We start from the raw sequence: 19,892 nt of genomic DNA on the forward strand, positions 1-19,892 counted from the left end.
GTGAAATACATATATATATATATACACACACACACATATATACACACATATGTATATTTAAATTGGGTCCTCAATTATAAAGATAATGAAAGATGTTAAACAAAGCTTCAGGATAATTTGAATAGGAGAGGATGAAGAAGCAGTAAAAGCCGGTAAACTGCTCATTCAAGGTCAGTAAAAGTTACATATGAAAACTTGTTCCCTTTTTCAGATTTCATTTTTTAAAATTTTCTATCATTCCTTTGGATCTTTGCAAGGCTCCGACTTCCAGTGAACAATTAGAAGTTTCATTTTTAATTAACTCAGAGTGTCATGAGTGTAGCACTCCGCTCTTTCTCACTTTCAGCATCTGTCTCTGTCTCTCCATTCTATTAATGGAATCTGACCCAATTTGCAGTGTCAATTAGGAAAGCCTTCTCTGATATAGTTTTAAACCTTCCTCAGTAAAGGTAGCATGCTTCTAAAATGCAATTTCTTTTAAGGACACTGTTAGGAGAAAAAAATTATAAATATTGTTTTAGTAATTATTTTATTTGGCAGTCTGTATGAACATGTAAAGATCACCATTGCTTTAAGTAGAAGAAAAAACTAGAAAAACCAATGGATAGCTTTGTTGCTTTCTTTGCCTTTCATGTTAAAAGTTATTTCAACACTAATTTTTACTAATTTGTTTACAAATACTTATATTTATGTACCAGTAGAAATTACTTACCATAGAATGTCAAGTAGCCAAAAATGGCAGTCAAGAAGTACATAACAAACATGGCGAAAAAGGAGATGTTTGAAACCATCTGCATTTTTTTCTGTGATCGGCTAAAAACAAATAAATGTTAAAAATTAAAAATCATATCACTGAATTTAAGCGCCAGTGTTAACATTGAAGAATACTAATTTAACTTTGCTTCTATCAGGTTAGGGAAGATCTGAACAGCTGAAATTACCCCTAGCAGTTATGCCAGTTGAAAATAAACTCTCTTATACTGAATTGGTATTGAGGGTGAGATCTATGGGACTACACTCCCGTTAGCGTTCTTCTCCATTCTTTTAAAAGAATATCGAGTTCTCATCAGAAGGGCAGACAGCATTTTTTTAATATTTGTGCTTGATATTATCTCCACACTAGCTGGGCAAAGGAAAAAAGGCAGAAAAAAATCAATGCTGTTCTCCTAGCTCCGGAGATTCGTGGCAGAGCTGGAACTTGACCTCAGGTGTTCTGTCTCTAAAGCTGCTGTTTTAGGTTCTGATTTTCCCATTAGGTGGCCTCAGGGATGCACCTGGAAGTCTGTAGGTCTCCAGCGCACCAAGTGGCCAAAAGATCACAGCTGGAATGATGAAGGGCTCCATCTCTCAGGTCAAGTTCACTCAGGGGTTGGGATGACCCTCTAAGTTTCTTTAACTGCCCAAACAATTAATCTGCAAGGCTTGTATTCAATAAATAACAGACCACAGATAGTCATAACATTTGGTTATGTCATAACAAGGAATCCGGGATGCTATGGGAGTATGGAAAACAAGAAAAACGGAGAAGTAGGCCGGGCGCGGCGGCTCACGCCTATAATCCCAGCACTTTGGGAGGCTGAGGCAGGCAGATCACCTGAGCTCAGGAGTTCAAGACCAGCCTGGGCAACATGGTGAAACTGTGTCTACAGAAAATACAAAAGTTAGCTGGGTGTGGGGGCATGTGCCTGTAGTTCTAGCTACCTGAGAGGCTGAGGTGGGAGGATTGCTTGACCCTGGGAAGTTGAGACAGCAGTGAGCTGAGATCACACCATAGCAATAGTCTGGGTGACAGAGGGAGACTCTGTCTCAAAAAAAAAAAAAGTAAAGAAAAATTGAGAAGCATATGCTTGAGAAAATTAAAAACTAAAACTAAAAGCTGAACTATTAAAAGATGCCAAAGATATTTCAAACTGGAAATAAATATTGATATTGTCTATCTTTTCTAGTTTTTAAGATACGCTATGGTAACTATTTTTGTTTATGTTTGATAACCATAGGCTAAAAAGAGACATGAAGAAGTTTATAAGCAGGCCTTAATTTTCTCAAAACCAGCAATCAAAAATAAATCAATAAATCCATAGAATTTTCTTAATAGTTAAAAATGAACAGCAATATTCTCTTTTCCTAGTTTGTGGTCTTAACATTGATTTCTTATTGTCTGATTTACTAGCCTTTTCACCCAAACCCACAGGCAAATCAGAGACGATGTATTTAGCAGTCTACAGATAAATCTGAAGATTATCACCCACTTGCAAAATACGCATACGTAATGGAAAGCAACACAAATACTTAAACTTTCCTCGGTGATACAATATTTGAAAAACCAAATTAATGAAAAAGCCCACATGGTTGGCTACTTTTTATGTTTATGGCCCCCCAAAATACTGCAAGTTTCTGATTTTTCTTGCTTTCTTGTTTCTTAAAATACAATGCTTGTTTAAGAACGGCACAATGTGAGTAAATATTGAAGCTGGGTGATGAATCCGCTGACGTTCATTAGAAAAGTCTGTTTATTTTAATTGCATACTTGCCTATTAATGAGGGGATGTAAAACGATTAAGATAAAAAATTAAACAAATTTCTTACTCTTTAAGCTCACTGTAAATTGGCAGGACTGACGGGTGGCAGACAAATGCAAATGCAATGGTGGGTAAAGCATACACGGTCTATTTGAGAGAAAAGAACAGACATTAGGAAAAACACTTTTACCATAAAAATGACACAGCTCCAGTATTTCTGAGCTGTCTTTTTATCTCACAGCTCTTCAGAATCCCTGGATTATTCGGTTATTAGGAAGGTTTTGATCTCTAAAATAGAAGCAGCTTTTCTAAGAGAGCTTATCTAGCTCGAGCCATTAGCCACTTGTCACAGAGGGACTTCAGATTTGGCTCACCTATGGTGTATTTTATATACTCCAGGTATACAACACCCCCTGTTTATACAGCATGAGCCAGTTACATGGCACTTTTCCTAGGATAGCTCGCTGGGTCCCCACAGCAATCCCAAGCAGTAGGCAGACTGTGGCTGTTCTCCTGGCTCCCTCCAACAGGTCAGGCGACTGGCCCAGCACTCCCACCTCTAGTTTACTGCTCTTTGCTCTACATCAGGTGCATGGAATCGGACTTAAAAGATACCCTCTGAAAAGAAAATCTGTTCCATATTGCACTACTTTGGCTATATCCTTACAATTAGAGAGAAAGAGAAAGATCGCGATCTATTTAGTTTTCTTAGATAAGGCTCTTTGAAACTCTCAAACTCAATCTAACTTCCTATGCAAAAAGAAGTGAAAACTAACCTATCTTATGCCCTAACTCTGCTGATACACTATGCTAGGCACATTCTAACAAAACCTTGTAAGATACAGAATAGAATCCTTATTTTTACTCAAGGGGGTTGGGTGACTTGCCTGAGGATTCAAATCCAAGCCTGACTGACTCCATAATCCTCTGTTTCCCATTGTATCAACAATATTTTAATAGTATGAGAGTTTTTTAAGTGCCAGTTTGTGGTGGCATCTAAATTTCAACTGTGCAAGCTGAGGAAGTCTGCAGTATTCCTTTCTGTCATCACCAGAAGAAGGGGTCTATTTTTGAAGTATCACCTAGCACTCTACACAGGAAAAGCTGAGACAATTATCTAGAATGGGATTTTGACAGAGAATGCTTAATGGTAAGAGAGAGTGTAAAATATAATATTTGTATATTTCTCAAGGATCTCTACATAGATGTGTAATCTGGAAGCAATGGTATCATGTGTTCTTTTGAGAACTAATACGTTCAAACCAGTGCAATTACAAGCATGAGAAATAGAATGTCCTTAATAAAAATGCTTGTTTCATCTGCAAAGGATCAGGAAACTTACCTTCGAATTGAAAGTAACATATTTTGGCGTACACGTGTCAGCATTTGTTGAATTAGCACTTATTGTTGAATTTAGCTCTGGAACGATGCAGGGAATTTGAAATTTCTTGTAAATAACCTGGTATTAAGAAGTATAGCAGAAGCAATACGGACTTTAGTAAAGCCAAATAATGAATAATTATTACATGCCATTGTACTATCACAAAACCAAACCAGCCATTTCAGTCAGCACTTACCACTATTAGGAAAAAAACCATACAGCTCAAGGAAAATCCACTAGTATAGCCAAGATACCCTTTAAAAAAAAGTAAAAAATAAATTATTTCATTTTTTCCATTTTTTAAAAATGGAAAAACATCATAAACTGTTATTATTTCAAAATTCCTCACTTATTTCAGTGCATTATTTGAAGCATATTTTAGAGATCCAATAATAAACATACATGCCCAAGTGAATACAAGATTTATTATTTGACAGTGCTACTTTATTTGGCAAAAAAAAATTGGGCTCTGAATAAAAACATTATATTATGTGTTTTGATTCCAACTCTCCCTGGCACACTAGAGAACACAGATTCCCAGAATCCAGCAGAAAAGAGCCTTCCAATTTTTGCTGTAAGTCTGTGTTGGTGGACTCTGATGGAGTCCTACGGGCAAATCCATTTACTCCTTGATCCCCTCAATAGCTCTTTATTATGCACTTATTGTGTGCATACTGAATGTCAGTTATAATACTTTTCTCCCCAGATGAGAGAGAGTAGATGAAGCGAATTTCTAGTGGTAAATTGAGTATCTGGGGCTCTTCAGTATCTCCCCTTAGAATGCCTAGGAGATCTCCAATTGCCACCATGACCTCCAGAAAGGTAGAGTTAAGTAGCCTCTTGGGACTGCATTATTTTCAACCCTGGGGAAGAGCTTTTCTCTACTTAACTGAAAAGAGCTACCTCTATAGGTACAGAAAACACAGATGCAGAAACCAGAAAATTAAGTAGTTAAAAAAAATCTATTTATAAACCTCACAGAACAACTACAGAGTTGTTTTGTTTTGTATCCAAAACAAAAAACTGGGGCTCACAATTATTGTTTGGAGAGCTTTTATCCAAACTTCTGTTTGAATTAGCCCAGAATTAAAGTAAATACATTTTGCAGGTTTTTGACTAGATGGCAGTCTGGCCACATTATTCAATGTATGAAATTCCCTTAACATCAGGCATCCTTGTCTCCAAATACAAGCATAAAAACAAGTAGTAGATCAAAGCCAAATGGATACAACTTGGAGATTATCCACCGTTTCTGACTTTTGATTTCTCTCTCCCACTTCGAAGAGAAATAATTGAGGCTGGTTAGACTCTCTAAATTTATAATACTTGTGAGTATAAATCTAGGCAGCTTTCTGTCTCCATATTAGATTTGAAAATATATTTATCTAAATAATGAGGGTATTTAAGACTTCGTATGATGAGAATTCCATTTCTGGACTTTTCTTAGAGTAGCATATAAGTTGTACTATTGAAAATAGCCCTGTCTGTCCTGGCCCCAGAACCTCCCTTCTCCCCTCCACAGCTCAGCAGAGGGATTGTTGAGGAGGTCACATACTGACTATTATTTTTATCCAGTATTAAATTTGGGACTGATTAATACTTGCAATTTATCACGCACTTAATCTTTGAGTGCATGCAGAGGGGAAGCAGAGGGCAACGCTGTCCATTTTTATTCAGTTTCTGATTCACTTGGGCACTGCAGAATATGATAAAAACAAAATCTGTCCTTACCTAAGTTCTTCAAGAGACACAGAGGGAGAATTATGCCAAAGGTAACTATCACCACCAGAACGCGGCCATCCACATACCAGGCTCTGAAAGGCATTTAAGTGATTAGGTTAAATTTTTTTAGAAAGTGACTTTTTTCCCCTCCAATGTAAAATTTCATGATATGTATTTTTATTAATTTTTACTATATGCATTAATTTTTAAAATCATTATTCAGGTCTTATCCAAACACTTGAACCCAGCCACTACTTATATACTACAGCTTCACTCCCATGTAATGGAAGAGGGAATATTGCTGGGTTTTTTTTTTCCCATTGTCTAAATGTGACATTCTTTTGAATTATTTACATGGTTTCAAAACTGAATGCATACATTTCATTCTGTCAGATTACAATTTGTCCTATCAATTATTTAAAGAGAAAGCTCCTTTTTGTTTTGCTGGGCTAGTATCAGTGAGAAACAAGTCACCACAGGTAGGCATTTCTCTCTCCCTGATCCCTTGGATTTGACCTTGAATCCTGAGAACACTAGAAACTCTGGCTTCTACGATTCTCCCTTGAAAGAAAACAGAGAAACTAAGACTGACAAGAACTGTTAAACAAGAGGGAGTCAAAACACAATTGTGCCAAATGTAGCTGCAACATTTTCCAGGGTTATCTATATCTTTAATGAGGTTGGCTCATGTAAATTTTGCCCGCAAAATGCTATGTCCCTTCTTTAAGCAAGAGGCTAGGGTCTTAATTTTTTTTGCATGTTCCACTTTTGTGTTAAAAATACTCCATATATGTTCTATTTCACAGAAACTAGATAAAGATTTCAGGCTTTTGGGAAAATGCAGTATCTACCGCTCACAGCATGACAGACAAATCTACTTTTCAAATGTGCATATTCAAATGGCTCTCCTGCTTTTTTCATTTATATAGCCCCAAAGAAATTTATTGTTGAAACAAACAAACAAAAAGCAGCCTAGGAAAAACTTTCTGCAATATTCATAAACCAAGAATTTTGATTAGCCCATATTTAAATTAAAAACATTTTAGTTATATCATAAAAAACTGGTCTATAACTTACGAAAATGTCTCTTCCTTTCCCATTAGAAACTTTATGGCAGAGGGTAGTTCGTTTTTTACGATGAAGAGGTAGCTCAGCATTGCTGAAGGAAAATGAGAACATTTTTAGAAAGAAGATACGAAGGCTTATGTTGCAAGCTATATAAAAAGTTATCAGCCCGTTCTTAGACCAACCGTCAGTAAGACATAAAGGCAACTTCAACTACTCTAGCAGGATTTGTGGCTTTAAATAAGTGACTGCTGTCTCCGCTTTACTTTCTCTGTGCCATTTTAGCAATGAGGATGATAACTGCTTGAATTATGTTAAAATTCATGTGGCCGCTCAGCCACCAGAATTAGTTTCAAGTTATGTATATTAGAAAAGCATGTTCTTTTTACCTCCAGTGTTCTGTAGAGAGGTGGCTCCAAAGATTACGAACTTCCCTGTGGTGCCAAAGACTTGTTCCCCCAGCTTTTCATACACCATGCAGCCTATTTAAAAATCAAATTTAAGAACACAAGAAATGACAGGGTTCAGAAAGTTAAAATAGTCAAGATTTTGTCATTCTATTGACTGTTCCCCAAGTTACTATGTGCCTTTCTCAAACTCACACAAATAGTCATTTTGGCCTTCAGGGGTTAAGGTATCCTCATTACAAAACAAACTCTTGACATTTTAGAAAGTGAGACGCAACCATCATTTCTCCTTTTTCAAGCTGGCTACCAGAGCATTACAATTAACCTATTAGGTCATAACGCTTATTTTTAACTACCTCTATCTTACAAAGGGGAAATTCCTTCTATGATCTTTTTCTTCAGGTCTGGTATATACAATTAAAATACATATTTGATTTAAACAGATCCTAATGGTTGAAACAAAAAGATTCCTTTTGAATTAATGACCTGAACTGATTAGGCTAACAAGGAATTATCTTAATAACAACCCATCAATGCCTCCATGTTCTAAATGTAATAACAAGCTTAGAAACATTTTAATAGCCATGACATACAAAATCTAATTATTCATAAAATGTAGTTCAAATACATGCAACTCACAAAAGAGAGCAGAAGACTAATCTGTCAAAAGCATAATTTGTCTGTAGCAAAATTTGAAAGTGTTCGACTAGCTCATCTCAATAAATACTAAAACTCTAAAGCATTCACTTTTTAAAAAATGTTTATATTTCTTTATAACTGTTCAGTTCATGTTTTCAAAAGGTTCACGGAGAGCAATATGGGACAGGCTATAATTAAACCTTTGTGTAATCTCTCATAAGACTAGTGTTTAAACTAGACAGTGGTTAGCTCCTCAATTTATTATAAAATGTTCCAGTTAAATGGAGTCATGTATATACAATAATAGTTGGCCAATGTGGTTTTAGCTAATGTAAAAGTGAAAGAATTACAAACATAATCCAGTGTCCCAGAAATAGAAAATAAACACTTCAGGTATTACACTGCCCAGAGTACTTGAAGTCTCTTCATAGCTTGCTCACTCCCACATTGCCTCAGGAGTAACACTTTCTCCTTGGAATACACACAAGAGAATGAAAGGTCTGTTTACTTTTAAAACTTTGGAAGCTATAATATAAAAACATGGGATCTTTGTTCTGGATTTATAAAGACCTAAGGAAAAACTGAAGCTTTTAAAATGAAGTCATTTTAAACTAGAAAAACAGGTATAACTGAGGGTTCACTTTAAGTGACAACATTATTTCCTCATTGTCCATGACAATTTAATTTATATTTTGCTGCAACTGTTTCTCTAGATAAATACTCCCATAGGTCTTCCAATCACTCTAGGTCAAAATAGTCTTTCTTTTTAATAATCAAATTGCTGTACAGAAAGAACATCATTGTTCCATAATGCCACCATAAAAATAATTCACCCTGGTTTTAACAAAATCAAACATGTCCTCAGCTTACCTGTTTCTTTTGAACAGATCAATAGGAGGTTTATTGAATATATAGACAGCAATGTCACTGAAGTCAAAAGTACCCTAAAGCAAAGAAAATAAATCTTATTGTAATATCTAGAAAAGAATATATTCTGGCATTACAGTTTAGAAGGGCAAAGGTTTATTTGTATGGTTAACACTATTTGTTAATAGTATCCAAATTTTGGAACCTATTAGTCATCCCTGCTTTAAAATCCTCAACAAAAATGTCCTACCAAATAAAGAAGTGCTCATTAGAATCTGAGTAACAGATCAAATCCTTTATGTAATTCAAAGCCCAAACAGCTCTCTGGGAGCATTTCGGTTGAGATGACTTTAAAACAACATTATGAAAGAAGGCTTTTGTAGTCTATGTTGCACTCTCTGTTACATCCGGGTGAGAAAGTGTGAGAATGGGGTGGGAGGGGCGAAGGGAAAGGCTGGCAGTGACCTTAGGAGAATGACCACCTGACTTTGGGCAACTTGCTTAACATTCGCATCTCTGGATTCCTTGCCCATAATATAAAGATACAAGCCAAATGATGTCTAGGGTTCTTTTCATCTATTACTTCATGGCTATTTTAAAATCTATATATTGGGCTACTAATGTAATTCACTTTTTTTGCACCTGGTTCCTCTTAGATGAATAAGCACTGCTTGCTAACCAGTGAGAAAATTTGACAATCAAGTATAATGAAAAGACTTTTTTGAATGATGAACTCATGTTTTTGTTTTAGTACATCTGGCTCATTATCAAACCCTTCTCAAGAAAAAGTGCAGTAAAATGATGTGGGAGATTATATAGATGATTTCTGAAACATTTGGTTAAAACAGACATGATAATTGAAAATAAAGACTATTTATTAAAAAAGAAGAAAAAAAATCCAGTCCCCATATGAAACCGCTCACTTCCTGATGTGGGAAAATATATCCCTAGAACAATACATTACTGCAATTGACTCTACGTTTGAGTCATTAAAGGCAATTATTTTTCCACCAAGTGCTGTCGAGAGGCACTTGGCACATCATGCTGTTCGCTCTGCGTGGGCTGCATCCTCCTGGCCCTTCCCCCTCCCAGCACACCTGTTGAAGGCTGCTCTAGGCCCCAGCTCAGATGCCAACTCCTCAGTTGCCTTCCCTGGCCCCAGGCAGAATGACTGCTCCTCAGCTGTCTATGATCCTACAGCACTTTATTTCTCCTGCATATGGGGCAGCCATGAGGGGATAAACCAGGAGTACGGAATGGTCAACAGCAGAACAGATGAATTGCCAGAAACTGGACAGCAAACAAAAGAGAGGCAAAGCTCAGCAGAGGCAAAACGAACACTAGGAGAAAGAACAGAAGACCTAACACTTTGGTTAAAGGCCCAACTGATCTGCCAATAAAGAGGAATTTAGGTTAAGATATGATTGGTAAGGAAGCACATTCAGATCTATACTTATTTCCCTAAAATCCTTGAGTGAGGAGGCTGATTGATATGGTTTGGCTGTGTCCCCAACCAAATCTCATCTTGAATTGTAACTCCCATAATTTCCACGTGTTGTGGGAGGGACCCCGTGGGAGATAACTGAATAATGGGGGCGGTTCTCCCATACTGTTCTTGTGGTAGTGAATAAGTCTCACAAGATCTGACGGTTTTTTTATAAGGGGAAACCCCTTTCACTTGTCTCTCAATTTTCTCTCATCTGCGGGCAAGTAAGATGTGCTGTTAGCCTTTTGCCATAGTTGTGAGGCCTCCCCAGTCACGTGGAACTGTGAGTCTGTTAAACCTCTTTTTCTTTATAAATTACCCAGTCTCAGGAATGTCTTTATCAGGAGCATGAAAATGGACTAATACACTGATTAAGAGGGTAGGTCTCTTATTATCTCTTCAGGTTGAGGGGTGTGAGAAACGGACAGCAAGCATTTATTAGCAAACCCAGTAGTTCTGAGATATGTAATGGAACAGGATTTGATATGCTCTGCCACAGAATAAGATATGGGACCTAATTGTGGCATGATTTTTTTTCCCATCAAGTAAGATAAGCAATATTTATGTCAAAGAAGCAAGCTTTCAGTTTCTTGCAGAGTTCACTTGTTTTGAGGGACACAATACTAAGTAGCCACTTCTACACGAACATGTGACAGGCCCTAGAGGATTTCCGTGTGGCACAGAAGAGCACAGGCTTCCTAGTGGGGTAAAATGAGTGACATCTTAGGATGAGCCAGATGCTATTCTGGAGTGACCATGTGCCCTGTTGGGTCTACTCTGCTGAGACCAAAGGGATTTTCCCATGGGCCCAAGGCTAATGTATAAAGAGTATGACCTTGTAGGAACTATCTATGTGCCTAGTAGGAGAGGATAATTATGAATATCTACATAATTATTTACAAAAGGCCCTAACCCTGGAGAACTCGGTATTTATTAGCAAAAGAAACATTCTAAGGAAACATTTGCTGTGTTCCCTCAGTCAGTAGCCCCTGCAACCACGTGGTTCTTGCACATGGTTGTGTCTTAACCAACCTATGCGTTGAATCTCTTTGCAGATGATGCTCAGTGGCATCTGGCCCTTTGAGCATCATAAACTGCTATCCCCCCTTTTCAAGTAGGAGAAAAGTGTTGATTAGGGAAGATTTTAGTAGTGTTCACTTATCTTCTTCCCCCCACTTAAACACAACAGAATGGGGTGCTCCCACAGTGATGAAAACAACCCCCTCCCATGTTTAAGAGACATAACATTGCACCCCAGTGTACTTAAAGTCTGATAGTTTTTGCCTTTAACTGTCTGATCTGCAAAGACTCTCTTCTTAGTCCTTTCCCAAATGTATATCTTCTCTTCCAAGACTGAAAATTAATATAAAGCAAAACCCCCTTTTCTATCAGATCACTAAGAGGCAAACTGTAAAGGTAAAATTCTAAGAGTACGTTAGCCTATACAAGAATCTGGCATTAATAGGATTAAAATTTAGAAAAGTATACTTCCTTGTTCAGATTCTTAGAAAGAAGGAATATGTTGTCTAACTGACTCTAATAGAACCTAGAAAGGGTTAGAAAAATCAAATCATAAATGTCTTGAGACACAGAAACCATGACATCTAAGAGAAAGAAGAAAGAGGAATAACTGGAGAGAAGGTATTGACTTGTTTGAACACTTCTATTTAGAGCATGATTATGCCCCTAATTGTCCAGGTAGATATTTGTACATATAATTATGGTTTCCTGGAAGAGAAACACATGCTGGGATTCCTGTGTTAACACAGAGGAACACAAGTGATTTCTTTTTAAAATTTCATCTGGATATAATTTAAGCTTCAACATTGTTAACCACCGACCACAAGTATTAATATGGCTGGGGCAAAAACTGGTTGCTAAAAAAGGTGTACTTACATGGGGACTACAGATCAGCAATTGATAATAGGGCTGCCAAGGTATTGATATTTCAGACTTACGTTGATCTTTGAGAGAAGATCTAGAGCATGTAATTGTACATGGGTCATGGGGAAGGGGTGGCAAGAGAGTTAGAATTGCGAATAATATGGTCAGGAACCTTCAAGAGTCTTTGAGTCAGCAACATTATGAAAGATGTGGTGCAGGACATTCTAGTAAATTTTTGAGTCTCCTGAGAAGAAACTTGGAATTCTAGACTCCTGAAGCAGGGAGAGACTTTCAGAGAGAACCTAGTCCAGCACAGGATTTTTATCCAGGACAGGAAACCTTTATGCTCCATGCCAACACACAGGCATCCAGGTCTGCAAAGTGTCTTTTAAAAGGGGACATATTATGCAACCCATTCTGTTTCTGAAAAGTTCTGTGCTTGGAACTGAGGCTCAGCTGAAATCACTGTCGCTACTTCTGTCCTTGGGTCCTCATTTTATCTTCTGGACCTATTTGAATCTACTTGAAATCTAACACCTCTCCTACCTAACAGTCCTGAGGGTGCTCATTTTAAGATTGTGCTCTTTAACTCAAACATCTTTAATTCTTTGAACTGTTCATCTTGTGATGAAGTGTTTGGGCTGTTTACATCTCAGTTATGGTCCAGTTCCTCAACCATCCTTTTTAAAGGCTGTGTGCTGAGATGAACACAATGCTATAACATCAGATTTGGTCCAAACAGCGCAAAGCATGATAGGATTTTTAATTTCTCTGAGTCAGACATCTTTCTTCTTTCAAGGTAATCTATTTTGGAATTCATTTTTACGGCAACCACACACTTTTCATTCTTTTTGAGCTTCTGGTGTGAATGCTACTAGGCCGTCTTCCTGATTCTATCTTGTGTACTTTTTTTGTTTGTTTTTGAAGCTAAGTGCAAGTCCTATATTTGTTTACATTACATTTTATCTTTCAGGTCTCATGATCTCTTCTTAAATTGTCGATCCTTTTTACTTATATATTAACCACTGCATCTAACTTCATATCTTAAGTGTACCTTCATCCAAGTCACTGGCATCAACTTTGAATAGAACAAGACCATCTGGAAATGGCCCATTGTCCAGCCAACTGCTTGAAGCCTGGAAGTCGACCTTATCTCTCACCCATTCCCTCATCCTTTATATCTAGTTCATTGGCAAGTGCCCTATCATTTCTATCTCCAAAATTTATCCCAAATCCATAGGCATTTGTTCCCATCTCCACTCTAGTGTGAGCCATCGTCTTTAATTTCTGGATAACTGTGATCATGTTTACTTGTCTCCTCACATCCATCTTCCACCCAGCAGCCAGAGTAATCTTTTTATTTTATTGCTTTATTATGTGTCTCCATCACTAGACTGTAAGACAGACCATGACAGTTTAATTCAACTATTTACCTATTTACATTCAACATCAAACACACACATAACAGAGTCTTCGCTGAGAATCAGTGAATTTAGAAACATTAGAACCTCATTGGCAAGTTATGTGAGACTATGCCAAATATCTTAACTAAAATCAAGACTCCCTCTATGAAGATAGTCCCGTGATCTACTTAGCTCACCTTATCTCAAAAGATGATATTAGTTTAGTGACTATTTAGAAAAACTGTTGGTTTCTACAGAGCAATCTTTTCTGCAGTCATTGCACATAAACAAGCTGTTTAATAATTTTCCCTACACTATTTCTTGGCATCTACTTTTTTGCCATTTTTGAAAGTTGGGATTAAATTAGCCTATTTCTAACCCTCTGGGGATACTCTTGCTTTCCATGATTTTTAAAAAGATTTCTGATAGTATCTTAGACAAAGTGGCATGAGCAAAAAAAGAAAAAAAGAAAAAGATTTCTCACAGTGGTCCTAGATATATTTACTCTTTTTGCTGCAAGAAAATTTTGACTCATCTTTTAAGCAACGAACATCTAAACATCTATTTAAAAAATGTTATTTGTCAATGTTTTGAATCATATTAACAGAATTGTAATTATTTGGTCTTCCATAATTTACCCAAAGATTATATGAATAATGTTATTATTTTCATATTTAAAAGTACCATATGCTAATAAAGTGGAAAGCTGTGACAACAAATAAAACCAAAACATTTAATGTGATTGAAATGTTCTACACCGTGATTGTGGTGGTGATTTCACAACTGTATTTGGGTAAATTTAACAAACCTCACCCTTTAAATTGGGGAATTTTATTGTATATAAAGTATACCCCAAAACAAACAAACAAAAAACCAACCAACAAACAAAAACCAACCTCAGGACACTTTAAGGGAGATAAGACTATATTTTAAAAGCCTAGCTACACAGCAACAAATCATATGACATCCTCCCAACACAGCATCAGAACCTTTGGTAGGGGTGGAGGTAAAGCAGCCGTCACTGCATCAGATCCAGAAATAGCTCAGATGGGGGTGTTTGGGACTGCCTTGCAGCTGAGTGCTTTCAACTCCTCCAGGACCCATTCCTCCCCAAAAAAGAGAGAACCGTTACCAGTCCTCCCTAGCATGACTCTCCCTTGCAAAGTTGAAAGCAGCTATTCTCAAACTTTAACGAGTGTGCAAATTAGGATCTTGTTAAAATGGATGGGTTGGGACCTGAGATTCAGCGTTTCTAACAAGTTGCCAGATGCTGCTGCTGCTACTGGTCCACTGACCTCCCTGGAAGCAGCAAGACTGAAAGCCCTAACCTCTGGCCCTGTGGTGTATACATTCCAGTTCTTTCTGTTTCTCACTACACTGTGCTGTGCATCATCTGCCACACTGTCTGTGGTGAGGTGCTGTGCCAACACTGCAGCTCAGTTACCTGTAAACACAGACCCCACGGCTACCCAGGTAAGGTGGCAGTGAAGAATAGCACTTACAGCTGAATCATTCTCATTGCTGTGGGATGCTGACTAGCTTCCAGTGTGAAAAGTAAGGTCTCATCTACTTCCTTTGGTTGACTTCCTCAAGCATTATTTTTTTTCTTGAGACAGAGTCTTGCTCTGTCACCCAGGCTAGAGTGCAGTGGTGCAATCTTGGCTCACTGCAACCTCTGCCTCCCAGGTTCAAGCGATTCTCCTGCCTCTCCTGAGTAGCTGGGATTACAGGTGCATGCCACCACACCCAGCTAATTTTTGTATTTTTCAGTAGAGACGGGTTTCACCATATTGGCCAGTCTGATCTCAAACTCCTGACCTCAGGTGATCTGCCCACCTCAAGCATTATTTACTTCAGCAGGACATATATTTAAATATTATTTTCAACCTCCCCTCCCCCATGTTTCACTCCTTCCAAAAGGGATCTGAGGCTTACTAAATTATGTAATTCTTCCTCTTCTAGATCCAGTTAGAAGTGTAAAACTTTTACTATTCTCAATTAAACAAGCAGGCTAGTACATATAAAAACTCCTTGAGCTGGAGTAAAAGTGGTCTTTATTACTAGTCCTCCTTTGATCTATCACTGTCTCCTGTTAACCCACAGCCCTCACTCCAAAACTTACAGACATACTGCTTGTTGAGGCAGAGTATTTACAAGAAAAATTTAAAATCCAGGACAAGGAACGTAGACAAACCATAGGAAATGCATCGGTTCTGGGCTAGCCTATCTTTCTCCACCCCTTTCTGCTATTGCTGGCCTCTCCCTCACCCTCTTCTACCTCTTACTTCCAGTCTACCTTTCTCAAGGGTCTCAACCCTCCTGCATCTTCACCTTGCACTTTCCTGTTCGTCTTTCATCTCCACCAACTCTCCCTGCTTCTCCATCCCACCCCCAGTTATTCTAGGGGAAATATCTGTATAAAGATTTGAAAACACTGTTGAAGAGACTAGAACATTAGCTGAAAATGATGGAGGGGCTGGACTGTGGGGAGGACCCAACTGAGAATGCAGACCAATAATTTAGTGTTGCCGTGTCTATGTGGTTGGAAAGCTCAGCTTCAGGGGTTTTCCAGGCAAGTGTGACAGCCAGCCAGTGGAAACAGGAAGTAGGGCATGAGTAGAAGGTTTAAGTGAGGGACCAGAGGCTCTCAGTGAGGCTTGAGGACAGGAATAGTGGTTTCTGGCCTAGGGAAGCAATGCCAATGGAAGACTTAAGTGGTGAGGAAAGAGACACAGAAGAATCCTGGCCAGGCACGGTGGCTCACGCCTGTAATCCCAGCACTTTGGGAGGTCAAGGTGGGCAGATTGCCTGAGCTCAGGAGTCCACGACCAGCCTGGATAACATGGTGAAACCCCGTATCTACATTATCTACTAAAATACAAAAAATGAGCCGGGCATAGCGGCGTGTGCCTGTGGTCCCAGCTACTCGGGAGGCTGAGGCAGGAGAATTGCTTGAACCCGGGAGGCGGAGGTTGCAGTGAGCTGAGATCATGTCACTGCACTCCAGCCTGGGTGACAGAGCGAGATGCCATTTCAAAAAAAAAAAAAAAAATCCTTTGTTTAATGAGAGCTCAGATGGAAAGAGGCAGGCCCAAAAGCGAAGAAAGAGGGACAAGGTGTTCTGAGTCCCTGAATTCATATGAAAATGTTAAATATTTTGAAAAATTCAAAATGATCTTTTATATGAAAATGGGTTTTGTCAAGCTCTTTAATTTACCTTAAGGGATTCAATATAATTAATGAAACACTTTACTCATCATTAATAGTACCAAATGTTGGGGTATTCATTATATATCAGGCCCTTTCTAAGCACTTTTTAAAATACTTCACTTGTGAGTAGTACTATTACTATCCTTATTTTACAGATAAGGTAAATAAGGTAACAAGGAGGTTAAGAATTTTGTCTAAGGTCACACAGCTAGTGTCAGAGCACTCAAACCCTGGTAGTATGACTCCAAAGTCCCTACCCATCATGTTGCATTGTCAATCAAAGTCAAACATCCAGAGAGGAATAACACTGTAAAAAATAAGACCTAAGCGGCAAACAAAAATCTTAGAATGAAATACATTGAAATGTTAATGGAGCTTGTCTAAGGTGAGCCTGAACACTCTGAACAGAGAGACTTTGTGTGTTTTCTTTATACTTTATTTCATTTATTTTATGCATTTTCAAAATGGTTTAATGGTTATCTTAGTCTTACAATAAAAATATAAAGAGCTTTTCAAGTGACAGTATTATTATTTTAACCCCTTTTTAGGGGAGAGTTGCATTTGTTTAAGTCTTAAGCTCATTAATAGAGTCCCTGTTTGATTAAGGAGCTCACAAAATACTTACAGAAAGGAGTAGAAACATAATTATTCAGTCCTAAAGTGGACTTCTTAGTCACTAAATTCTGATCAAATTTCAAAATTCTGAGGGTCAGAAGACCAGCACATGGTGACCTTGCAGCATGTGATCATGTATAATGCTTACAAATTAGATTAGGGAATTAAATGGGTGGTTTTAAAAGGCCAGGCAGGAAACAGGTGGAGAGCAATTATTTGTACAGTTCTTTCTATTTCTTTCCTTGTAGGTAAATCTAAGCTCTGTGGTGCAAAGCTTTTCTTAAACTAGCCTCACTGTCAGTTAGGTATTTTGTTTTGTCTAGAAAAAGAAATATGCATTGCTGATGGCCAATTCAAATAGTATCTAATATAATCCTAAAAAGAAAGAGGAATCTAAAAGAAGTATGCTGGTAAAAATAGAATTTTAGTTTAGTTGGTTCTTTGTAAAACAGTTAAAGAGAGGTCTGAGCTTAAATGAGGATGTTGTACCAGTGAGAAAGAGAGCCATGTACCACTACCGCTTCCTGTTTTTAACCTATAGTGGGTAGAGGGCTGTGGGTTTTGTGGGCACTCCATTTATAACTCTTGACACTCTTGATGTGTCCTCGTTCCTCTTTTCCCACTCCACAAGGACAAGTCGTTTCCCTTCTCCTCAAACCTAGATCCTTACTCTTTATCATACTCTAAAGATGTTAACTCTTGAGTGACAGTAAAATCCCATGTAACTGTTGAAATAAAGGAATATGCTGTTCTCGGTGGGTATTTGGGACTTTTGTTCCAGTAGAAAGGTGGATTGGGGGTTTCATTCATATTTTCCCATTCTGTTTTTGTGGTAACAAGGCACATTTAAGGAGAAATAGGCGGTTTAAGAGGAGCACCCAACGGACTTGTTGCTCTCCTCTCCACAGATGTCAGTCATCTTGGGCAAGTTACTTAGCCTCTGTTAATTTTAGTTTTGTAGTCGCCCAATGAGTTCACCTTGCCCGCTGCCTAGACAGAACCACTTTATCGAGACAGGGGAACTGCAATGGAGAAAGAGTAAGTCACGCAGAGTCAGCTGTGTGGGAGACCGGAGTTTTATTATTACTCAAATCAGTCTCCCAGAGCATTCAGGGATCAGAGTTCTTAAAGATAATTTGGCAGCTAGGGGCTTGGGAAGTGGGGAGTGATGATTGGTTAGGTTGGATATGAAATCATAGAGGGGTGAAGTAAGATTTTCTTGCTGTCTTCTGTTCCTGGGTGCGATGGCAGAACTGGTTGGGCGAGATTACCAGTCTGGGTGGTGTCAGCTGATACACTGAGTACAGCTCTGCAAAATATCTCAAGCACTGATCTTAGGTTTTACAATAATGATGTTACCCCAAGGAGCAATTTGGGGAGGTTCAGACTCTTGGAGCCAGAGGCTGTATGACCCCTAAACTGTAATTTCTAATCGTGTAGTTAATTTGTTAGTCCTGCAAAGGCAGACTGGACCCCAGGCAAGAAGGGGGTCTTTTTGGAAAAGGGCTGTTACCAGTTTTGTTTCAGTTAAACCATGAACTGAATTCCTTCCAAAAGTTAGTTCGGCCTATGCCCAGGAATGAACAAGGACAGCTTAAGGGTTAGAAGCAAGATAGAGTTGGTTAGGTCTGATTTCTTTCACTGTCATAATTTCCTTGGTTATAATTTTGCAAAGGTAGTTTCAGTTTCTTTATCTATAAAATGGGGATGATTAACAGGGTTGTTATAAAGATCTCATGGAACAATGTACACTTTGTAACTATCTTTTCTTTTTTAAAGTCCTTTATAAAATTAAAAGTCAATCTTACCTAGCCAGCCACACAAAAGGAGGCTGTGGGTGGCTTTGGTCTGCAGGCTGTCCCTTGCTGACCCCTGATATAGATGCAGATCTTTGAAATCATGTGCCTGACATAAGGGGAAGTCTGTGGCCAGAGAACAAAGCAAAACTAACTGGCCCACAAAGGAGCAGTTTTCCAATTAAACCAACTACCACTCTGTGAGTAATAAAAGTTTAAGCTAACCTGGAAAATCCAACTCTTTGCACCATACTTAACCTACTCTACTTTGCTAACACACACCTGGCCTACTGTAAACCAGAGGAGTGAACAGAGAAGGCATTCTACCAATCATGGAGGTAAATAACGCTGTAAAACCATAGCCAGTATAGTTAAGTTGTCTGTTGCAGGCTGTACCAAAACAGAGATCACACTGTTGTCCTTGGATAGGACCAAGGCACCTGATGCAACTCAGCATAAATAGGACTGAGTGAACTCAGGGTATACACTCTAGAGCATATGCGCGCACGTGCACACACACACGCACACACATGCACACACACCCTACCTTTCTGGGGCTAAGAGAATTGAATTCTTAGAACCCCTTTATCAGATGCATCACAGATGACTCATAAACTAGCAATAGCTGCTCAACTTCTAAAAACAATGGGTGGGACTCATCTCCTACGCATGCCAACTATTTCTGTTTACAAAATAGGCACTCATTGTTAGTGCAACACTAACCACTTTCCCATTTCCCTATTTCTGAAAAGCTTCTTAATCCAGTGGATTTCAATAGAGTTCAATGGCACTGCCACTGTCCCTTTTCCATGTATTTCAAATGTTGGCAAGCCTGAATGTGCCATTTCTCCCTCTCCCGGGTTATTACTCCCAAACAACAGACTCTGATGTCAATGAT

At 38.4% G+C, this 19,892-nt stretch overlaps 1 protein-coding gene across 15 annotated transcripts in view; it reads right to left on the reverse strand.

Moving 5' to 3' along the window:
* Positions 1-19,892, reverse strand: part of SLC38A1 (solute carrier family 38 member 1) — an 85,422-nt gene that overhangs the window by 16,466 nt on the left and 49,064 nt on the right. For all 15 annotated transcript variants that reach the window (XM_024256287.3, XM_054526523.2, XM_024256290.3 and 12 more), the window contains 8 exon segments: positions 8,604-8,677; positions 7,077-7,169; positions 6,700-6,781; positions 5,632-5,714; positions 4,097-4,155; positions 3,862-3,978; positions 2,587-2,666; positions 713-813 (listed from right to left, as the gene is read on the reverse strand). In XM_024256287.3, coding sequence (XP_024112055.1) covers positions 713-813; positions 2,587-2,666; positions 3,862-3,978; positions 4,097-4,155; positions 5,632-5,714; positions 6,700-6,781; positions 7,077-7,169; positions 8,604-8,677 — 689 coding nt within the window.

The sequence above is a fragment of the Pongo abelii genome, chromosome 10 (assembly GCF_028885655.2).
Source record: "Pongo abelii isolate AG06213 chromosome 10, NHGRI_mPonAbe1-v2.0_pri, whole genome shotgun sequence".
NCBI lineage: Eukaryota > Metazoa > Chordata > Mammalia > Primates > Hominidae > Pongo > Pongo abelii.